General features: G+C 40.2%; 1 protein-coding gene across 2 annotated transcripts in view; it reads left to right on the forward strand.

The window, feature by feature from the left end:
• ABCB4 (ATP binding cassette subfamily B member 4) overlaps positions 1 to 22,472 on the forward strand; it is a 78,778-nt gene that overhangs the window by 25,383 nt on the left and 30,923 nt on the right. For both annotated transcript variants that reach the window (XM_037066128.1, XM_037066129.1), the window contains 5 exons: positions 1,015 to 1,125; positions 2,504 to 2,629; positions 7,248 to 7,451; positions 7,812 to 7,982; positions 19,753 to 19,914. In XM_037066128.1, coding sequence (XP_036922023.1) covers positions 1,015 to 1,125; positions 2,504 to 2,629; positions 7,248 to 7,451; positions 7,812 to 7,982; positions 19,753 to 19,914 — 774 coding nt within the window. The remainder of the gene's footprint in view (positions 1 to 1,014; positions 1,126 to 2,503; positions 2,630 to 7,247; positions 7,452 to 7,811; positions 7,983 to 19,752; positions 19,915 to 22,472) is intronic.

Genomic DNA, 22,472 nt, shown 5'->3' on the forward strand with positions numbered 1-22,472 from the left:
CCTTGAGGTTTGAGTAATTAAATCTGGCTTTAGTTTAAATATCAAGTGAAAATTAATTATGTGAAGTTAACAACCTTTCCTTGGTAATGAATGAAATAAAAAACCTCATTAATATTTCTAAAAGTTTAAGTAATATAATAATCCTGGCCTCATTCTGGAAAGGTGCATCTGAACTTGTGTTATTATTAGAGTTCAGAGCAAAGATGTTTGTCTTCTGAGTTTTTTCCCCTTCTCTCTTTCATTTTGTAGCCAGAATGAGGATGAGTGGGTGGAAAAATTATCAGTGGCACCAAAATTGACAGTATGTTTTGCTGGGTTGCCCTATAAAGAAAATGAACACCGTATGTTTGATATAATTTTGAATCAACTGTGTTGAATAAGTTGTACTGACTGTAGTGGAATAAAGAAAATAGTTTTGACACATTAAAATATGTCACTGTTTGTGCACTAACTCCATAGAAGATAACTGAGATTTGATCATTTAATTCACGTGATTCCTCCTGCTTCATTGATCTAAGTCATGGAAAAGTACTCAGCTTCCAAATTCGTTGAAAGTTTACATTGTCCCTCAATAATTTGGCTCCAACCAATTAATTGTTCAGTCAGTCTTCTCAACCCAATCCATTACATTTATTGTTTAGAAAAAGCTAATTTTCACTAAATGATGAAATACCTGGCTATATCAATTTTATTATGTTTTGTTAATGCAGTTGTATAAACATGCATTATCTGACCATTTAGAAAATTTATAAGGATATGCCAAAATCTTAAACTGAAATATTGTGTGAAATAAAATGGATATATCTCTTATGTTCTTTTAAGGAAATGCCTGTTTTCTGAGAATGAACATTTCCTTAAACACACATACACACTCAATCTTTACCTTGGGTTCTATTTTGGGAGGGAGATTGTACCATTCCAGGCCTTATTTTGGGGATTTGCTGAATCATATTCCTTAGAAAATGCAGCTGTTTATTCTGTTCTAGAATAGTCATTGAATTTTGTTTTATTTAGAATCCTAAAATTGACAGTTTTTCAGAGAGAGGACACAAACCAGACAACATCAAAGGGAATTTGGAGTTCAATGATGTTCATTTTTCTTACCCAGCTCGCGCTAATGTCAAGGTACTGTAAATAGTATTTATAGGAATTCCCAAAACAAATTGATTATTTAATCATCTTAAGTGACCTAAAGACTCTAATATTCTGATATTTATGTGGTTTTTCCTGTGGGGGTTATATTCCTTTATTTGATAGTGTTTGTAATGAAGAAGTTGAAAGCTGTGTTATTAAACTGTTCCTTCTTTTCCTGTAAGGCTCTTGCTTCACCCTATAAAAATCGCACCAGCAAATGCAGTGCACTGCAGATTGAAGGGGGTGTGTCCATCATCTGACACTATAACACTTAACAAGCTTTCCTCCACTTCCCGTTTCCAATGGGAAGATCACTCAGCATTTTGACCCAAATCCAGGGGCAGATGTAAGCAAGTTGTAATACACAGTGGGGCAAAAGTGAGTTGGTAGTTATGAGTGTACAAAACAGAGTTTATTCTTGTATTATTATTTATTAAGTGTTGTATTATTTTCCATATGAACAACTGTAAACCTACTTTTGCCCCACATTGTATTATGAAAGGCTTGTAATAATGTGATCTTTCAATTATATAATTTCTATAGCTAAATTTTATAACAGATAATTTCAGGAATCCTGAATATTGTTAGAAAGTTAAGGTTATTTTCTTCCAGTAGCACTGTAAATAGTTTCTTTTTCCACTGGTATTACCAAAAGTTGCTATTTTAAATCTTGTATCCACCACTAATTTAAGACAACTATGCTAGATTAAATTGTTTCATACTACTTTAATTAGGGAGTAGAGGTTGTCCATTTTCAATCCTCAATAGATTTTATGTATTTCTCATGCTTTTTCTCACATATTAGTTCATCTAGTTCTGTAGGGGGAGTCAGTGTCATCTTGATCAGCCAGTCATCTTCATACAAGTTTTGTTAGGTCCTGGACTTTTTGCAAGAGCCTCATTGATTTCAGTTACTTCTGTTAGAGGAAAATCGTGTTCACTAGCAGCTTCCACACTTTCCAAAGCACCAGACCCATCTAGTTTGTTCAGTTTTGTCCCAACTTCAGGCAGACTGCAGTAAACATCTCCCAACGCTTCCTGTGCAAAATTGCTGATTCCCACTATTCTGATGCCATTTTCGGTTGTTATCCATTTGTGTTACTTCCTGAAAGCAGATGGGGGCCAGGGTGCAGCGTCTTGACAGCATCCACCCTCAGGCCCCAGGGCGGCAGTCTGCAGGCTCTGTGCTGCTCCTAGCACCATGCCAGCAGGAGTGTGGTGGCCTGGTGGTGGCAGCCCAGCTCCTCAGTCACACTGGGCCCTTGAGGGTGGAGCCTATTTGGTAGTTTTTCACATTTGAAATTGAGTCGAATGACTCTCCTTTTAGAATTTTGTTGTGAAGTGTTCTTTTTCTCTGTTGTTCTCACAGATCTTGAAGGGCCTCAACCTGCAGGTCCAGAGTGGACAGACGGTAGCCCTGGTTGGGAACAGTGGCTGTGGGAAAAGCACGACAATCCAGCTGATACAGAGGCTCTATGACCCTGATGAGGGTATGGTAAGTGGGAAGAACCAAGTCCTCCAAACTAGGAAGCTAGGTACCACTTAGTCCATTGGAACTGTGTTTTAGTAACAAATTTGCATGTGAATGCAATTTTGGTCAAAGGGCTATGGAATGGCAATGTATTCGATAATGCATTCAAATTTGGGGGCTGGTTTAACAAAAGTGTTCAAGATGGTAAAAGCCAAAGAAACTATACAACACTCCTTTCTGTTACAGCTAAGCTCTTCATAACCCACTAAATCACCAGAAACTGTCATCCATACACTGAGAAAATTATTTTTAAGGAGTTATTGGGTTCAGCCAAAAATATTTCATGTCACTGTTGTTGGTAATTTGGTAATCAGGATTACAAGAAACCTTAGGACAGTAATTCAGGTCATCAAAGACAGTTGAGTTTTCTTAAATGTTGGAGTATCCGAAGGGGAAAAGGGGATAGTCTCATGAGAATTTTGGGAACATGGGGGACAGTAATAGCCTAGAGTATATGGGTATATTTTTTCTTTGCCTCTTAAAAATTGTATTATAAATTCAAACCTACAGAAAAATTGCATGTAGGGAACTCACTACAACCTTCACACATATTTACTAACTGCTTATATTTTAATCCATTCACTTTATCATCCTCTCTCTCTCTTTAAATGGAAAACAAAACACACATATATGCATGTACACATGCATATTTTTTTTCTGAACCTTTGAAAGTAAGGTAAGGGCATCATTTCCCTTAACCCCTACATACTTCAGAATACATTTTATAAGAAGAAGGACATCCTTTTATATAACCACAAAACAGTGATCAAAAGTAGTAATTTAATGCTAATATAATACTAACCCACAATATATGTATTAAAATTTTGCCAACTTTAATACCTTGGGTTTATGTGCTATGAAAGTATATTATTATGGAAACAGATAATTGCAAGTTACAAATAGTATATTAGAAAGGCATTGAAGTAGAGATTATAGGAATTAATACAAAATTTTCTAGGATAAATACATTACTTACTTATTTAATAAAATTAATAAACATTCCTGGAAATATCTGGTACTACGATGAACACAGGCCCATCATCATTTACTAAAGCAAACAAAGTTGTTTCAAGTGTAAACATTTTTCTTTATTTTTTGAAAAAGAACCTAGCAAAATACTAACCACTGAGGATAAGCATTTGAAAATATTTTATTTTAAAAATTATTTCTGGAGTATTAGATATATTTTTAGAAAATATACACATCAGCAGGGGGAAAAAAAGTCCTCAGAAATTTGGTAACTCAGAGATATTCATGGTTCACATCATGATATAACAGTTTTCTACCACTAAAACTTTGGAAGAAACGCCTAGTAGTATAGTCAGTTAATTCAATTTTTCCTTAAACCTCTCTCCAATATAAGTCAGCAAAACTGTAATAAAGAAAACCAGTAGGCCCTGGCTGGTGTAGCTCAGTTGATTGAGTACGGGCCTATGAACCAGAGGATCACGGTCCGATTCCCAGTCAGGGCACATGCCTGGGTTGCCGGCCAGTTCCCAGCAAGGGATGCACGAGAAGCAACCATGCATTGATATTTCTCTCTCTCTCTCCTTCCCTTCCCCTCTGAAGATAAATAAATATAAAAAATTAAAAAAAAGAAAAGCAGTACGTTGGGATAAGTGATTAATGATATATATGGGAAAACTATTATATTTAATATTTTAGAAATTACAAGTGACCTTCCACAACAAGGTTTGAACTGTGCAGGTCCACTTATAAGCAGATACTTTTCAACGAACACTATAAATGCATTTTCTCTTCCTTATACTTCTTCTAATAACAATTTATTTTCTCTGGCTTACTTTATTATAAGAATACAGTATATAACACACATAACATACAAAACATGATCAATCAGCTGTTTGTGTGATGGGTAAGGCTTCTGGTCAGTGGGAGGCTATTAGTATTTAAGGTTTGGGGGAGTCAAAAGTTATTGGTGGATTTCCAACTGCATGGCAGATCAGTTCCCCTAACCCCCACATTGTTCAGAGGTCAGTTCTAATGAGAATTTTTTCCCTCTCATCTCTTTCTTAAATATATTTTATTGATTATACCATTACTGTTGTTCTATTTCCCCCTTCATTCCCCTCCACCCTGCACACCCCTCCCCCACCCTTCCCCTCCTTTAGTTCATGTCCACATGTCTCAAGTTCTTTAGATTCTATATTTCCCCTACTCTCTTGCCCTCTCCGCTGTCTATTTTCTACCTACCCTCTATGCTACTTATTCTCTGTATCTTCTCCCCCTTCTCCTCCTCCCACTCCCCTGTTGCTAACCCTCCATGTGATCTTCATTTCTATGGTTCCACTCCTGATCTAGCTGTCCTCTTGGTTTGCTTTTGTTTTAGGTGTGGTTGTTAATACCTGTGAGTTTCCTGTCCTTTCACTGTTCATATTTTTTATCTTCTTTTTCTTAGATAAGTCCCTTTGACATTTCATATAATAAGGGCTTGGTGATGATGAACTCCTTGAATTTGACCTTATCTGAGAAGCACTTTATCTGCCCTTCCATTCTAAATTAAAGCTTTGCTGGATAGAGCAGTCTTGATTGTAGGTCTTTGGATTTCATGACTTGGAATACTTCCTTCCAGCTCCTTCTTGCCTGTAAGGTCTCTTTTGAAAAATCCACTGACAGTCTGATGGGCACTCCTTTGTAGGTAACTGTCCCTTTATCTCTTGCTGCTTCTAGGATTCTCTCCTTCATTTTCATCTTGGCTAATGTAATTATGATGTGCCTTGGTGTGTTCCTTCTTGGGTCCAACTTCTTTGGGACTCTCTGAGCTGCCTGGATTTCCTGGAAGTCTATTTCCTTTGCCAGACTGGGGAAGTTCTCCTTTATTATTTGTTCAAGTAAGTGTTCCACTCATGGCTGTTTCTTTCCCCCTTCTGGTACCCCTATAATTCGGATGTTGGAACGTTTAAAGATGTCCTGGAGGTTCCTAATCCTCTCCTCATTTTTTTGAATTCTTGTAACTTCACTTTTTCCTGTTTAGGCATTTCTTTCTTCCTTCTGGTCCACCCCGTTGATTTGAGTCCCTGTTTCCTTTCCATCACTATTGGTTTCCTGTGCATTTCCCTTCATTTCCATTAGTTTAGGCTTCATACATTCCTCTAATTTGTGGCTAAAGTCAACCAGTTTTGTGAGCATCCTGATGACCACTGTCTTGAATTTGCATCTAAGAGGTTCGCTATTTCCTGGTCACTTAGAGTTATCGGCTCTGGGGCTTTGAGTTCTTCTTGAGCCATATTTTGGACTGTTCATGCCTGTTACATATGAGGAGCAGAGCCCTAGGAGTTCATCAGGGCCAGGTGACCCAGTCACTGGGTCATGACGCTCTATGTGGGGGCGGGGCCAAAGGAAAGCAATGGCGGGCACCCTTTGCTTCCTCCCACTGCCACTTCGGGCCACAGGATTCATCCCTCTGCACACGAATGTGTGACTGCGGTCAGCCACTGCTGGGTTCGTTGCTGGGGGCTGTGCGGTCTGTCTCACTTCTCACTCCCGCCATCTCGAGCCCTCACTGGGTCCGCCCGATGCTACCCCGGATGCCTGGGTGCCTGGGGCCGGGGATCCTTCCTGCCCAACCCTGCTGCTGGCTCCGCCCCTATTACCTGTCCGGTAGAATGGTTCGTTGTTATTGGACTTCAATTTTTCTGTTCTTTGGCTGCATCTTTGTTCTCCAAACCTTTGTTGCATTCAAACTTGGTTGTGGGAGAAGGCACAGTGTTTCCACCTATGCCTCCATCTTGGCGGAAGTCTCCCTAATGAGAATTTAAAGTAGGATGAGAACATGCAAATCTTTCTGTAATAAATACAAATTTGTAAAAAGTTTCCAGAAGTGGTCATCTTCATGTATAAATATATATAAATTTAAACAAATTTAAGCTACCACCTCATACCTATTAATTAGGGAAAAACAGATTAAAGTGATAAAACCCAGAGCTAGTAAATTATAATGGAGCAAATACATTTGCATATTCCTGCTGACATGATTAAAATCTTTTTAGAGGCTTGTTTCTTCAACATATATTCAGCAAATCACAAATGCCCAACACACACTACTAATTGTAAAGGCAAGCACTTGTTACTAAAGAAGAGAAAATAAACCGGCCTGGAAATTCTCTACTTCTCCAGTAATTGTCCTTCCATATTCCTGGAAGGAAATCAAATATGCAGGAGGTGGCAAATGCTAAGGTAAATTTTGGTGTATTAAATACATATGTTTAAACACCATAGTGCCATCAAAATAATATGTAGACTAGGTAGGAAAGTGGACATTTTTATTCAAATTTATAATGGTAAGAAAAAATAATGATATGTCAAAAATATATGAACCAAATCAGTTATGTGGAATTATCCATCCATGAAAAAAATATATATATAAAGTGATAAATATCAAAAAAAGCATATACTTTTTATTTCTATTCTTGCACTTGGCTCTTTATTTCCAATTCTCATTCCTCTCCACTGAAATAAGTTCAGTATTATCTGAGACTTTTTTCATAACACATGAAAGAGTCTTGATGCTTTAGTTATCAGATGGTTTAAAGTGTTTGATGAAAATGCTCAATGTTTTTTTCAGATTAACATCGATGGGCAGGATATTAGGACCTTTAATGTAAGGTATCTGAGGGAAATAATTGGAGTAGTGAGTCAGGAGCCCGTGCTCTTTTCCACCACAATTGCTGAAAACATTCGTTATGGCCGTGGAAATGTCACCATGGATGAGATAAAGAAAGCTGTCAAAGAAGCCAACGCCTATGACTTTATCATGAAGTTACCTCAGGTAAAGGTTTTGTTGGTGTAGTTGCCCTCAAAATTAGAGTTTCCTCTCGTGTTACTGAGTTCTTTCTTCAAAGGTTAAGCTAATAACGTTTGCGATACAAGGGTGTCCAACTTTGCTAGGTAAGTCCCTTGAATTGTTCAGTTGGAGGTTTAAGGACTATGGCCTGGTACATAAATCATGTAAATTTTTACACAGAGTGTATTAGTAGTTTTGTAGCATTCAGTTTTCATTTATTTTGTTACAATTGACTCATTGCAATAGTCATAATGAAGCTTCATGTCGTCTTCATGAATTTCTAGACTCCATAGCCTTTTCTGTTTACAATACTTCAACGGCTCTTCCCTGCTTTTCATGTTGTAGAAATTTGACACCCTGGTTGGAGAGAGAGGAGCCCAGTTGAGCGGTGGACAGAAACAGAGAATCGCCATCGCCCGCGCCCTGGTTCGCAGCCCCAAGATCCTCCTGCTGGACGAGGCCACGTCGGCCTTGGACACTGAGAGCGAAGCTGAGGTGCAGGCGGCCCTGGATAAGGTCAGTAGACACAAAACAAAACACCTAAGGACCACCGAACTGAAACTTCATGAAAAGTCTTGCCAATGCTTTGTGAGTGCAGGCTGAAAAACAGGAGAGCAAATGAAGCTCTCTCCACGGGCTTTATTTATTTCTCCGTTCTGTCAGGTCAGATTGCAGAGGTGGCTGTTTCATTAACTGGCTGGCTCTGACTAAGATGAAGAGAGCTGAAAGCCAGGGCTATGCAATGAGTGACTGGTCTTTATTGTTTCCTTGCAGATAGGTCATGACTTTGATCCAAAGTAGTTGTGTAAAATTCTACCCCCCAAATCTGGTTATCTAGGCACTGTCTCACTGCAGAACAGTCAAAATAGTTGCCTTATTTTGTAGGTAGTGACATTATCTTTATTCATAAGGGCAAAGGAATGATTTCCTGGAAATAAAGTTCAACTTGTGTTTTCGTAAGCGTATAGAAAATAAGCAACGTATTTTAAGGATGCTGAGCTTGTGTGCCGGGCTCATGTATTCTAAACCTTCCACTGTCATCTTTAAGGTGAAACTTCACAAGAAGAACCTTTTCTTAGGCCCTGGCTCCATGGCTCAGTTGGTTGGAATGTCCTTCCACACACTGAGAGGTTGCCAGTTCAATTCCTAGTCAGGACACATGCCTAGGTTGTGGGTTTGATCTGTGATTGGGGTGCATGCAGGAGGCAACCAACCAATGTTTCTCCCTCTCTCCTTCTCTCTCGAAAAGGCAATGGACATATTCTCGGGTGAAGATTTAAAAAAAAAAGAACCTTATCTTAGGGCACTTTTGGCATCAGTGCTGATGTCATCTGTGATAACAATGAAGTGTAAAAACCAGAGTCAGATGACACTGTATAAAAGAGTTTCAAACACATAAACATCATAAATATATTGGATTTTAGATAGTTCAGGAATAAAATGCTCAAATATCAGGTTCTATCCAGATTACCTCCTACAATTTTATTTTTTTAAATATATTTTATTGATTTTTAAAAATATATTTGCATGCTATTACAGTTGTCCCAAATTTTCCCCTTTGCCCCTTTTTACCTGATATCACCATTCCTTCTAGCATCCCTCCCCTTAGTTCATGTCCATGGGTCATGTATATAAGTTCTTTGCCTACTATATTACCTATTCTGTTCTTGACATCCTCCTATTTTGTATCTACCAATTTGTGCTTCTTAATCCCTGCACATTTTTTCCTATGTCTCCACTTCCCTCTTCTAGCTGATAACCCTCCAAATGATCTCCATATCTATGATTCTGTTCCTGTTCTGCTTGTTTGCTTAGTTCATTTTTTATATTGATTTGTTGATATTGTCAATTTATTGCCATTTGAATGATCATAGTTTTGATTTTCTTCTTTTTCTTATATAATTCCTTTTAACATTTCATATAATAATGGCTTGGTAATGATGAACTCCTTTAGTTTTCCCTTGTCTGGGAAGCACTTTATCTGCTCTTCCATTCTAAATGATAGCTTTGCTGGATAGAGTCATCTAGGTTGTAGGTCCTTGCTTTTCATCACTTTGAATACTTCTTGCCAGTCTCTTAAAGCCTGCAAAGTTTCTTCTGAGAAATCAGCTGATAGCCATATGGGAACTCCTTTGTAGATAACTGTCTCCTTTTCTCTTGCTGCTTTTAAGATTCTCTCCATATCTTTAACCTTTGGCATTTTAATTATAATATGTCTTGGTATGGTCCTCTTTGTGTCTATCTTGTTTGGGACTCTCCGTCCTTCTGGGCTTGCATGTCTATTCCTTTCACCAAATTAGAGAAGTTTTCTTTCATTACTCTTTCAAATAAGCTTTCAATTTCTTGCTCTTCCTCTTCTCCTTCTGGCACCACATGATTCAGATGTTGGTATGTTTAAAGATAGCCCAGAGGTTCCGCAGCCTATCCTTGTTTTCTTTTTTTAATTCTTTTTTATTTTCTACTGTTCTCATTGAATACTTTTTCCTTTCTTATGTTCCAAATTGTTGATATGATTCTCAGGTTCATCCCCTCCACTGTTGGTTCCCTGTATATTTTTCTTTCTTTTTTTAGATTTTATTTATTTATTTTTAGAGGGGAAGGGAAGGAGAAAGGGGGAGAAATATCAATGTATGGTTGCCTCTCATGTATCCCCTGCTGGGAACTGGCTTGCAACCCAGGCATGTGCCCTGACTGGGAATGGAACCGTGATCCTTTGGTTCACAGGCCCACGCTCAATCCACTGAGCTACAGCAGCCAGGGCCAGATTTTTCTTTATTTCACTTAATACAACCTTCATTTCTGTATGGGTCTTTTTTATGCCACTGAAGTACCCAATAATTTCCTGGACGATCTTGATAGCCAGTGTTTTGAACTGTGCATCTGATAGGTTGCTTATCTCCTTTTCATTTGGTTCTTTTTCTTGAGTTTTGCTCTATTCTTTCATTTGGGCTGTATTTCTTTGTTTCCTCATTTTGGTAGCCCCCCTGTGTTTCTTTCTGTGTATTAGATAGAGCTGCTTTGACTCCCTGTCTTAGCAGGGTGGCTTATTGTAGAAAAGTACACCTGTTAAGTTGTATGGGGTGGAGCCTTAAGTAATCTCAGGGGTGGGGCAACCTGTTCACCTCTCTGTTCTTCTGTGTGAGGAAGGGCTCAAAGAGGGCACAGTGCTGCTGCCCGGCCTCAGCTTTGCCGAGGAGGAAGCTGTCTCCTAACACTTGCACTTCACTTTCTCCCCATATGCCTCTGGTACACTTTAGCTGTTGCCCTGGTGCTGAATCCCAGAGGGGGTGGGTCAGCATGAGTCCAAAGTCTGTTGCAGGCCCTCTAAGAGGCATCTCTTGAGAATCCCAGTTTCTTCCACAGCCCCACCCCCACTGATTTCCACAGCCAGAAGTTATGGGGACTTATGTTCCTGGTGCTGGAACCCTGGACTGAGGGTGGTCTGGACTGGGGCTGGAATCCTTTGCTCCCAAGGTATTCCTCCCATTTTTTACCTAACACATGGGGATGTGGGACCACCCATTCCTGTCTCCACACCTCTCTGCACCACTCTGTCTCCATGTCCCTCTACTTCTCCATGCCTCTCTATGCCTCTCCATGCCAATCTATATCTTTGCCCCTCCTACCCATTTGGATGAATATGGCTTCTTTATATCCTTGGTTGTTGGACTTCCATACAGCTCAATTTTCTGAAAATTCTGGGTGTTATTTGTTTTTTACTCTTGTGTATTTTTTGGCATAGTTGCTGGCGGAGGTGAGGCATGTTTACCTGGCCTCCATCTTGACCAGAAGTCCCTCCTACAATTTTAGAAATGAGCCATATGAAGCTTACTTTCTCAGGAAAATTTATTCCTGAATCCAAAGTAAACCCAACTGCCTTGTGTGCTATAAACTATAGTTAATCAGTGCTTCCTGGTTTATCAGATTAGTATTTTGGCTTATCTTATAGAATTTATTTTAATGATAACTAATAAGGTAATGATAATTATTCTCATAAATTCTTGCACTGAATTACATTGCCTTCATGTACATAAAGTCTTGATAAGGAACCAAACTGTAATATATAGGAGAATAGCATTTGGTTAATTAGAAGTGACTTAAAACAAGAAATTCTTTAAGAATGCATAGAATAGCCCTGGCTGGAATAGATCAGTGGATTGAGCACAGGCCTGTGAAGCAAAGGGTCACTGGTTCAATTCCCAGTGAGGGCACATGCCTGGGTTGCAGGCCAGGTCCCTAGTAGGGGACACATGAGAGGCAACCACATATTGATGTTTCTCTCCCACTCTTTCTCCTTCCCTTCCCTCTCTCTAAAAAATAAATAAATGAAATATTTAAAAAATAAATGAAAATCTTTAAAAAAATAAAAATAAAATCTTTAAAATAAAAGTGCATAAATTAAGCAGTTAATTTTGAGTTAAAATATATAAATAGGCATACATGTGTTTACATAGACTTTGTAGCATAAAGTTAGTAGAATAAGAGAGATATTTGTGGGGAAAAAATAGTCCCATTCAACCTTAAGGCCTAGGTGCTAATACTTTATAGGATACAAATATTCAGTATATTAGCCCTTGCTGTACTAAAAGAAAAAACTTATTCAAGTTGTTGTTTTTTATTATCTGGATCCTGAATGTAGCCTGCAGGTTTTAATTCATATTTGGATAAGTTACATCACTATTTTAGCAATTTGTGTTCTATAAGACTATAGCCTACTCCTCAGTCAATAACCAGTTGTGTATTGACTTTAAAAATAGCTGATTAAGCCCTGGCTGGTGTAGCTCAGTGAATTGAATACCTGCCTGCTTTGATACTTTGAACCAAAGTATTGCTGGTTTGATTTGCCATCAGGGCACATGCCTGGGTTGCAAGCCAGGTCCCCAAATAGGGGTTACGCAAAAGGCAACCACACATCAATGTTTCTCTTCCTTTCTCCCCCCCCCATCTCTCTAAAAATAAATAAATAAAATTTAAAATAAAAAAATAGCTGATGAATCACTCATAATTTTTTAAACCCCCCAAGAAAAGCCATTATCAACTTAGAGCAGTGGTTAAGAGCACAGAGTTTGGTTCTAGGCAAGCTGCAGTTGGAGTTCTGGCTTTATTCTCTTTTAGATGCATGACCTTGAGCAAACTGACCTCTCTAACAGTCAGATACAACAGAGGTGATTGGGGAGGGAAGAGAAATAACATCATGGGATAATTGAAAAGATTAAATGAAATACTGCACATAAAGTTATTAGCACATGCCTCATGCATGGGAAACCCTTGATTTTGTTAGCTGCTGTTATGTTGATTACCATTACTATGATTATTATTAACTTTATTGATTAATAAATTGGTAACCTGTCGCCCCATAACAAACCATTCCAAATTTCGGTGTAAACCAGTGAATCTGTGGATTGACTGGGTGGATCTGCTGTTTCCACTGGCACATTATGGCTGCATTTTCCTGGAGGATCAATAAAATGGCCCAGGATGGGTTCACTCACATCCTGGTTACTGGCAGTTCTGCTCTTGGGGCTTCTTGTGCTCATACCTGTACTAGTACAATAGCTTACCTGGTTTCCTCACACAGAAGTCTCAAGCTTGGAGCCCCAGAGGCAGAAGCTGTAAGATATCTAGAGGCTTAGACTCCAGAATTCGCACAATGTCACCTCATTACATTCTTTTGGTCACAGCAAGTCACAAGGCTAGCCCAGATTGAAGGAGCGAGGACATATATTCCACCTCTTGATGGGCGAACTATAAAGAATCTGTGACCATATTTAGTCTTCCATAGCACACCCCCTGCCACAACTATTTATATTTCTCTCCCACATGCAACATAAACTGACCTCTTTTCATGACCCTCAAAATTTTCATACATTTTGACATCGGGCTCAAAGTTATAACATCAGGCTCAAAAGTTTAGTTTCTGAAGATCCGTATGTGGTCCAAATAAGGATGAGGGTTTTTTGTGTTAAGCTCATTTTGATCCAGAGACCTAGAGACTAAGGAGACAAACTATATCCCCCACACATGCTCAACATATATTGGTGATACAGGGGCAGGATCATGACAGGCACTCCTTTCCAGAAACATGGGAAGCATATAGCAGTGAGTGGTCCCTAAGGAGTCTGAAGTGCATTTGGGTCCGCATTTGCAATTATCCCACTTCCCCAGGGCAGGAGAATATTCCTTGATTAAGGCCAATTCTGCCCCTCATCGTGGACTCCATAGTCCATTATTCTCCTTGGTTTGGGGTCTCCATCCTGTGGATCCTCCTCTGAGAGGCCTTTCTTTTGTAAAAGAAATGACCTGCATCTGTAGCTGAGTAGTTTTCTCAGCATGCTTTCTGCCCATAGAAATTTGGGACCCAGAAGCCTGGTAACATTTTTAATTTTATCAGTCTCCTTTAGTCCAAGCTGAAGGACCCGGTTAAAGAATGAGTGTTCTTAGAATATGACTATGGAATACTCAAGCCCCTAAAGCTACACCCATAATTTTTTCAGGACAAACCTCTCTCTGTTTTGGGATGCATGTGAAACTGCTCTGAGAAAATCCTTACTTATGAGTCATAGAAGCCCTTTTATCAAGCTGAGACAGTCTACTACAATCTGCCTTGAATCTGTTGGAAATTTTAACCAAAAAAAAAAAAAATCTCATTTCCACACCCTGAATTGACCTTTGGCCCCATTTCACTGATGACTGATACTTTGTTTTACCCAGCAAATACTCTGGATCTTCTGTGTGGTCTCTGAATTCTCCTCGAAAATCAAATAGCTCCTTTTTTAGCTCGTCATTCTCTTCCCATACCTTGTGTCCAGCTAGTGGAATGTAATTGGCACTTTCAGCATTCTGCTTAGAGGTCTCTGGAATCTCTTTAGCTAAATGTACAAGTTCATGAGATGAAATATTTCTCTTACAAGGTACTGCTGGAAACACTTTTCTAATTATTCCAAGGTTACAGAACACAAGCCACCCTCTTTCCGGCCTCCAATAGTAATTTCCTTACTTTTCTCAGCTAACAATATCATCGCCTCCCTCCAGCCACTGCCTACCACTCAGATTGCAATCACAAAGCCAATGTCACGTGTTTTAGATTTTTGTTACAGTAGCGCCCCAATCTAATTACCAATTTTCATATCCATTTCTTCAAATCAAACTTAGTGGCTTGGCTGGTGTGGTGCCTCTGCTGCTTTTTGCCTCGTCTCACTCAGGCAGCTACTTCCAGCTCAGGGTCAGCGGGGCCAGAATGTTCAAGGTGTGCCCTGCTGATGACAGCTGTCGCCTGAAGCAGCTGGGTTCTCCTCCACGAGGCTTCTCATCCTCCAGTAGACCAGACCAGCTTCCTTTCACTGTGGTTTCAAGACAGTGTTCAAAGATGGCAAACACACAGGCTCTAAGGCCCCTTGAAGCTTCGGCTCCAGAAATTAAACAATCATCAACTCCTTCACATGCCTCTCTGGTCAAAACAAGGCACAAGGACTGCCCCGATTCGAGGAGGTGGAGAAATCTCCCTTTGGATGGGAGTAGCTGCAAAGTGCTTGTTACTGTGTTTACTCTACAATTGTTGCTGTGAATAGTTTATGATCTACCTAACTGACTCCATATTTGCAGGATAATTAAACTGGTGTATTTTGCAGATAATAAACCGTATCTTTGAAAGGGAAATCCTTATTACTGCCCCTCCCCAATGATTATAGTGAATCAATCGGCCAGTCATTCTAAGTTACAAACCAACTTTCTTTTAACATTGGAAAGTTGAATTTTGTAATTTATTATGTTTCCTCTGAAGTATAAAGACATATCACTGTTATGTCTATCATTATCCCTCCCTAACCATTACCTATCCTGGAAAAATAATATTTTCCTTTTGTGGATCCTTTACATATCAATCAGTACCTCTCATGTGATACCAACTTACCATAGTGAACTATTTATTTATATGACCCAGAAAGAACAAGCCCCTTAAGAGGCAAAATTAATAAATTGTTCATATTTGTATCTTTAAAACACTTAGTCCAATGCCTTGCACATAGTAGAGCCTGAATCAATATTATCATAGTCCAGGTCATTGAGATAATTCATGTTTGCTGTAAAAAAGAAAAATTAATGACCACTTTAGCCTTTGACTAAGTAGATAGCAGCTGCTTGTTGAAAAATAAGTTTTTAAATATAAGATCTTAAAGAATACAAAAGCAGATTTGATATTTTGGTTTTTCAAGTAAATCAATAACCAAGTTTCATAACTGCTTGCATTCTCTTGCTCATAGCATCACCAGACGGGAGGGGTAAGAAAAGAACCAACGGTTAGCCTCCGTGGTGATTTTATGAAATGATTCCAAAAGGTTCCATTTCATGCTTTTTCCCCCAGAAGTTCCAGAAAGGCTAATGGATTAGTAGCCCCTTTGTTTGGGCCTGCCTTTCATCCCTGCACATCCCAAACTAGTACAAGGTCCAGATTCTTAATAGTGGGTGCCTTTGAATCTAGGGTGTTTATCTGCCAATGTGTTGTCATCATTGGGGTGTCTGAGAAGCCAGGGGAAAAAAATCTCTTTGTGTCAAATCTCTACTCTAGCCAGAAATTTTTGGTCAGGGGTGACAGTTGCTAACTTAAATTCACAAATATATACTTTGTTTCTTTGGCATACCAGTCAGTCACTCACAAAGCTGATTCTAATCTGTTTGGTTTTTTTGTTTTTGTTTTTGGAGGGTTTTTTGGTATTGATATAGTATCAACCTTTGATCATAATGATAACATAGCCACTGTTAGAAATTTATTAATCACTGTTAGTATCATGAATATATTTAGAATGATCGTGCCTTTTCCCGTATGTCTTCGGGCCAAGCCATGCAACTGCCATATCAGTAAAAACTTATGGGCCCTGGCTGGCATAGCTCAATGGATTGAGCACGGGCCTGCGAACCACACAATCTCGGTTCGATTCCCAGTCAGGGCACATGCCTGGGTTGCAGGCCAGTTCCCAGCAGGGGACTCACAAGAAGCAACCGTACATTGTAACTTCTCTCCTTCTCTCCTTCCTTTCCCTTCTAAAAGATAAATAGATAAAATCTTTTTTAAAAAGTAGGAAATAGTTTCCTTTGCAACAGTATGGGTAGACCTGGAGCATTATGCTAAGTGAGATAAGACCATTAGAGAAAAACTTGGGACTTCCGCCAAGATGGAGGCATAGGTGGAAACACTGTGCCTTCTCCCACAACCAAGTTTGACTACAACAGAAGTTTTGGAGAACTAGAACACACCCAAAGACCAGAATACGGAATTATATGGAATCCGACAGCTACGAACTGTTCAACGGGGACGGTAAGAGAGGCGGAGCCAGCAGCGGAGCTGGGTCGGGCAGGACAGATCCCCCGACCTAGGCGCTAGGCGCGCGGGCAGCCCAAAGCCAGTCGGGGTGCGGGGCAGACTGACCAAGGTCGCACATTCACGCACAGTGAGACGGACCACGCAGGCCCCAGGGGACGAACCCAGTGGTGGAGGGCCGACAGCGGTGGCACACTCGAGTGCAGTGGAATGAAACGCGTGGGCCCAGTGACAGTGGTGGCTGCGGTGCCGGTGGGGGTCGGGCAGCAGGCGGCAGAGGGAAGCCATTGTCCCTCTTTGACCCCGCCCCCACATACAACGTCACAACCCAGTGACTGAGTTGCCCTGCTCTGGTGAAAACCTAGGGCTCCGATCCTGCTACTTAACAGGCACGAACAGCCACGAACAGCCAAAAAGATGGCGCAAGAGGAACTCAAAGTCCCAGAGCCAATAACCCTAAGCGACCGGGAAATTGCCAGCCTCTCAGAAGCCCAATTTAAGACACTATTTATCAGGATGCTCACAGAATTGGTAGACTACAGTCACAAATTAGAGAAACATATGAAGGCTAAACTAATTGAAATGAAGGGAGATGTCCAGGAAACCAATAGTGATGGAAAGGAAACTGGGACTCAAATCAATGGAATGGACCAGAAGGAAGAACAAAACATCCCACCAGAAAGGAATGAAGAAATGAGAATTCAAAACAATGAGGAGAGGCTTAGGAACCTCCAGGACATCTTTAAACGTTCCAACATCCGGATTATAGGGGTACCAGAAGGGGGAAAGAAACAGCCACGAGTGGAAAACTTATTTGAACAAATAATAAAGGAGAACTTCCCCAGTCTGGCAAAGGAAATAGACTTCCAGGAAATCCAGGAAGCTCAGAGAGTGCCAAAGAAGTTGGACCCAAGAAGGAACACACCAAGGCACATCATAATTACATTAGCCAAGACTAAAATGAAGGAGAGAATCCTAGAAGCAGCAAGGGATAAGGGGACAGTCACCTACAAAGGAGTACCCATCAGACTGTCAGTGGATTTCTCAAAAGAGACCTTACAGGCAAGAAGGGGCTGGAAAGAAGTATTCCAAGTCATGAAATCCAAAGACCTACAGCCAAGATTGCTCTATCCAGCAAAACTTTCATTTAGAATGGAAGGACAGATAAAGTGCTTCTCAGATAAGGTCAAGTTCAAGGAGTTCATCATCACCAAGCCCTTATTATATGAAATGCTAAAGGGACTTATATAAGGAAAAGATGATGAATAATATGAACAGTGAAAGGACAGCAAACACACAGGTATTAACAACCACACCTAAAACAAAAGCAAACCTAGAGGACAGCTAGATCAGGAGTGGAACCATAGAAATGAAGAACACATGGAGGGTTAGAAACAGGGGGGTGGGAGGAGGAGAAGGGGGGAGAAGGCACAGAAAATAGCATAGATGGTAGGTAGAAAATAGATAGGGGGAGGGTGAGCATAGTGGGGGAAATATAGAATCTAAAGAACTTGAGACACGTGGTTATAAACTAAGGGGGGGAGAATGGTGGGGGAGGGAGTGTGCAGGTGGAGGGGAATGAAGGGGGGGAATAGAACAACTGTAATGGTATAATCAATAAAATATATTTTTAAAAAAAGACCATTAGAGAAAGAGAAATACCAAATGGTTTCACTCATATGTGGAATGTAATGAACAAAATTATCTAACAAATGAAACAGAAACTGACTCAGAGATACAGAGAACAGACTGACAGGTGTCAGATGGTGGGGGGTTGGCAGGCTGGGTGAGAAAGGCAAAGGGATGAAGCAAAGCAAATAAACAAACAAAAAAACTCATTGAAAATAAAATAAAATCCTGTAGGAAAGAAAGAAACTGTTAGCCTAATGAACATCAAGAAGAGTAACCATTATTAATGACATAGCAAAAATAATTTGATGAGCATTTTCCAGAGTTTATTTATTTTTGTCTCATACATTACTTTATTGTTGTTAAATTACAGTTGTCTGCATTTACCCCCCAACTCCTCCCAACCCATCCTAACCCACCTCCCTCCCTTGCTTCCACCCTCTCCCTTGGTTTTGTCCATGTGTCCTTTACAGTAGTTCCTGAAAACCCTTCTGCCCACTGTCCTCTCCCCCTGCCCCTCTGGCTATTGTTAGATTGTTCTTAATTTCAATGATTCTGGTTATATTTTGCTTGCTTATTTGTTTTGTTGATTATGTTCCAGTTAAAAGTGAGATCATATGGTATTTGTTCCTCAGTATCTTTTTTTCCCCCACTTTCCAGGGTTTGAATGCCTATGAATAAACCCACCAAGTCAGCATGCCAGTTCACTGAATTACTTAGAGGGATGATTTGTAGATTTTAGCCTGTATACAAAAATCACTTGGGGCATTCATTAAAAATCAAACTTACTAGCCCCACTTCAGAGGTTGTGATTCAGATAGACTTGGAAGTACATATTTGAACCATTTGGACCCCAAGGCACATTGTTACCTAGACTGCCACGTGCAGTGCACCAGAGTCGCAGGTAAAATCAGGCCCTTCCAAAGCAGCCCTACAGAAGTGCGCTGGAGAAGGCTGCAGGTGCCCCTAAGTCCCCTAATGTGCTTCTGCTCAAGTCCCTAGCGTGCCATATAACAGGACCAGGGCTCCTGGGGCAAGTATGACCACACCTGAGAAGGGTCCAATGTTTCTCCTGTTTCTTGAGTAAAGACCAACACTGGGTACGCCTCCGATTGACCCATCCTCACGCCGCAGGGACTGGCCTCCTGTCTGATCCAGAGCTCAAGTTGCACTTTGACCTTTTATACATGAATGATGCCTTTGTGCCCTAATCACATGGGGAGGGAAAGCTGCAGTCTCAACGACCGCAGACCAGTCCGCCAAGTGCTTAATTGTGCGTGTTAATGGACAGTGTGTGGACTTTGTAAACCTGCTGCCCTGCACGTTTGTCCTTTTCCCCTTCAGGCCAGAGAAGGCCGGACCACCATCGTGATCGCACACCGATTGTCCACAATCCGCAACGCGGACGTCATCGCCGGGTTTGAGGACGGAGTCATCGTGGAGCAGGGAAGCCACAGTGAACTGATGAAGAGGGAAGGGCTGTACTTCAGGCTTGTTAACATGCAGGTATCTGTCTCCCAGGAAGTGTTTCCGCTGTTTGCTCCTCAATGTAATATTCTTTACATGGTTAGAGTATCATACAACTGATGTCATACTGAGGATTAAGTAGTATTCAGGATGATACCTAAAAGTATACATTTGAGGCTTTAATTCAGCATTCAGTGAAATAGTCCCGAAAGAGAAAAAGGTGAGAGAGGAGGGAAATAAAAGAAGATGCCTAAACTATTTTGAACTTGTTCTTTAGGACAGAGATTCTGAATTGCCTGGGGGCGGTGTTCAATAACGGGTCCTTTCCTCCATAAGATTAAGGAAGCTCAACCTGGCAGTAGGAGTAAGAGGGCAATGCCAGGATCTCTGGTGATTAGGGGTGGTTCTCATGGGATTTTAATGCTTCCCAGAGAACCCTAACAAAACTGGCAGCAAGCACCATGTTGCTAGGAACACAGGCATGCCCCTGAGATACTGAGGGTTTGGTTCCAGGCCACTGACTCAGAGCTAGTATCACTAGGAGGTGACCCTAACCTTTTTCACTGGTGGAGGGGCTTGCCTTCAATTTGTAAAAAATGCACTACCTGTGAAGCACAGTAAAGTGAAGTGTGGTGAAAATAGGACGTGCCTGCCATTCGTTTTTGTTAAAAAAAATTATTCACTCTAACTCCTAAAATGGGTGATATTGGTAATCATCGGTTTGTCTTATTTTACAAGATATTTTATTGTGCTTATTCACTTGAAGAACTTTGCAAAATATATACCCTAAAACTATTTTATCCTATAAACATAATTCTTATATTTGTAAAAGTATATGTATTTGCTCTGATAGAACTGTGACCAGCATGTACATATATATTTTTGTTCATCTTACTTAATATTTCAAATCCACGTCATCCAAATACTATCTGTTTAATGGGTGCTTAGCCCTCCATTACGTTAAAGTGTAATTAATTGCTTAGTCAGTTCTCTAAATCTGGATGCTTGGTTTGTTCCCAGTATTTTCCTATTTAAATACGCAAGAGCAATAGCTCTTGAAGCATGTGGATCAAAAAAAGTTAAGCCAAAAATTTGCTCTGTTTTCTGACAAGTAACTTGTTATTTGAGCCTGTTTCTACATTTGAAATAGTAAACCTACCATGCTACATTGTTATAAGGTTAAGAATATACTAAACACACACATACAGACACACTCTTTAAAGGGTTGAATTTTATGGTACGTGAATGGTATGTCTCAATAAGACTGTTCTAATCTTTAATCTTTAATCAGTTTAATCTTTAAAAAGAAGCACCTGACACAAAACAGTTGCATGGGAAATGATATTTATTGAAATGTACAAACTCCCTAAGTGAAAATATCCAATGAAATAATAGAAAATTTTGTAACGTTTGCTTCGTTTTGCCAGAGAATGTTCTCCAGCAGGAGGAGATTAATCATGGTGTGTTTGCTAATTGCTGTTGGGTCCTCCAGTGAGGTCACCACTTTTTTCCCCCGGGCTGACCTGCTTCTGTGTCCCCAAAACCATGACCTACCACTCCCACCAGGGCTTAGACTGGGAGACTGCCGAGCAGATAGGGCAGCTCTGAGCTTTCTCTAGCCTGTTCCCTAAGCTTTGTTTCCTGGGAAAGGTGTGTGACCAAATACTGAATAGCAGCCTGGTGTGATGGAAAAGGCCTGCTGTCGACTAAGCAATGGCTTGGGCACGCCCTTGGGTTTCGGTGTCCTTGCGTGTTAGGTGAGCAGAGCCTGCACTGAGATGTCTGCTGATGTTTCCACCAGCTGTGGCGTTCTGCGATTCTGAGGCCCTTTGGACTCCGCCATTGTCCCCGTGCCTTTCACACTTCTGATTGGGGTTGGCCTTACCTTTCCCTTGTCGGTGCTGTCGGACAGATGGAGGGAAGGGCTGCAGGGAGCCTGAGGGCTCACTGAACGCTCCCGCTGACTCTGCTTTTTCTTCCTCAAACTCCAGAGTCCAACCTGGTGTTAAAACTCCCTTTTCTTGGTTTTGTTTCTAAACAGAATGAACACAGCTTTTCCATTAGGTGGGCTGTTCGGTCTCAGTTGTTTCTTTGAGCTGTACCTTAATTTTCTCAGATTGCAAATGTAAGGCATTCTTATTTCTTAAAATACAAGCATTTAAAAAAATTCAATCATGAGTATCTTAGAAATTTGAAAGTCTCCCATAACCCAAACTTCTGCTGATAGCTATTTGGTCTTTATTTTTCATTTTGGTAACCTGAAAGAGCTAAAGAGTAACTCCATATTTTCTCAGTTATTCATGAAATTGAGCCTGTTTTCACATGCCTATTGGCCATTTGTATTTTTTCCTCTGTGAAATAAACTTGTTTTATAATAAACTGTTTTGTGGTTGGGTTGTTTAGAATATGCTTATTGATTTATAAGAGCACCTTGCATATAAAAGGAAATGTGTTTTTCTCCCACACATATTGAAAATATTTTTTCTACTTTGTTCTTTGAATTTCACTTTATTGTTTGTTTGGCTGCCATAAAAAATTTTAAATTGTATGTAATTAAACTATTTTTTCTTCCATGTCTTCAGGATCTGGGGTTGTTT

The sequence above is a fragment of the Sturnira hondurensis genome, unplaced genomic scaffold (genome assembly GCF_014824575.4).
Source record: "Sturnira hondurensis isolate 20B ecotype Veracruz unplaced genomic scaffold, ASM1482457v3 Scaffold0016462, whole genome shotgun sequence".
Taxonomy (NCBI): Eukaryota; Metazoa; Chordata; class Mammalia; order Chiroptera; family Phyllostomidae; genus Sturnira; species Sturnira hondurensis.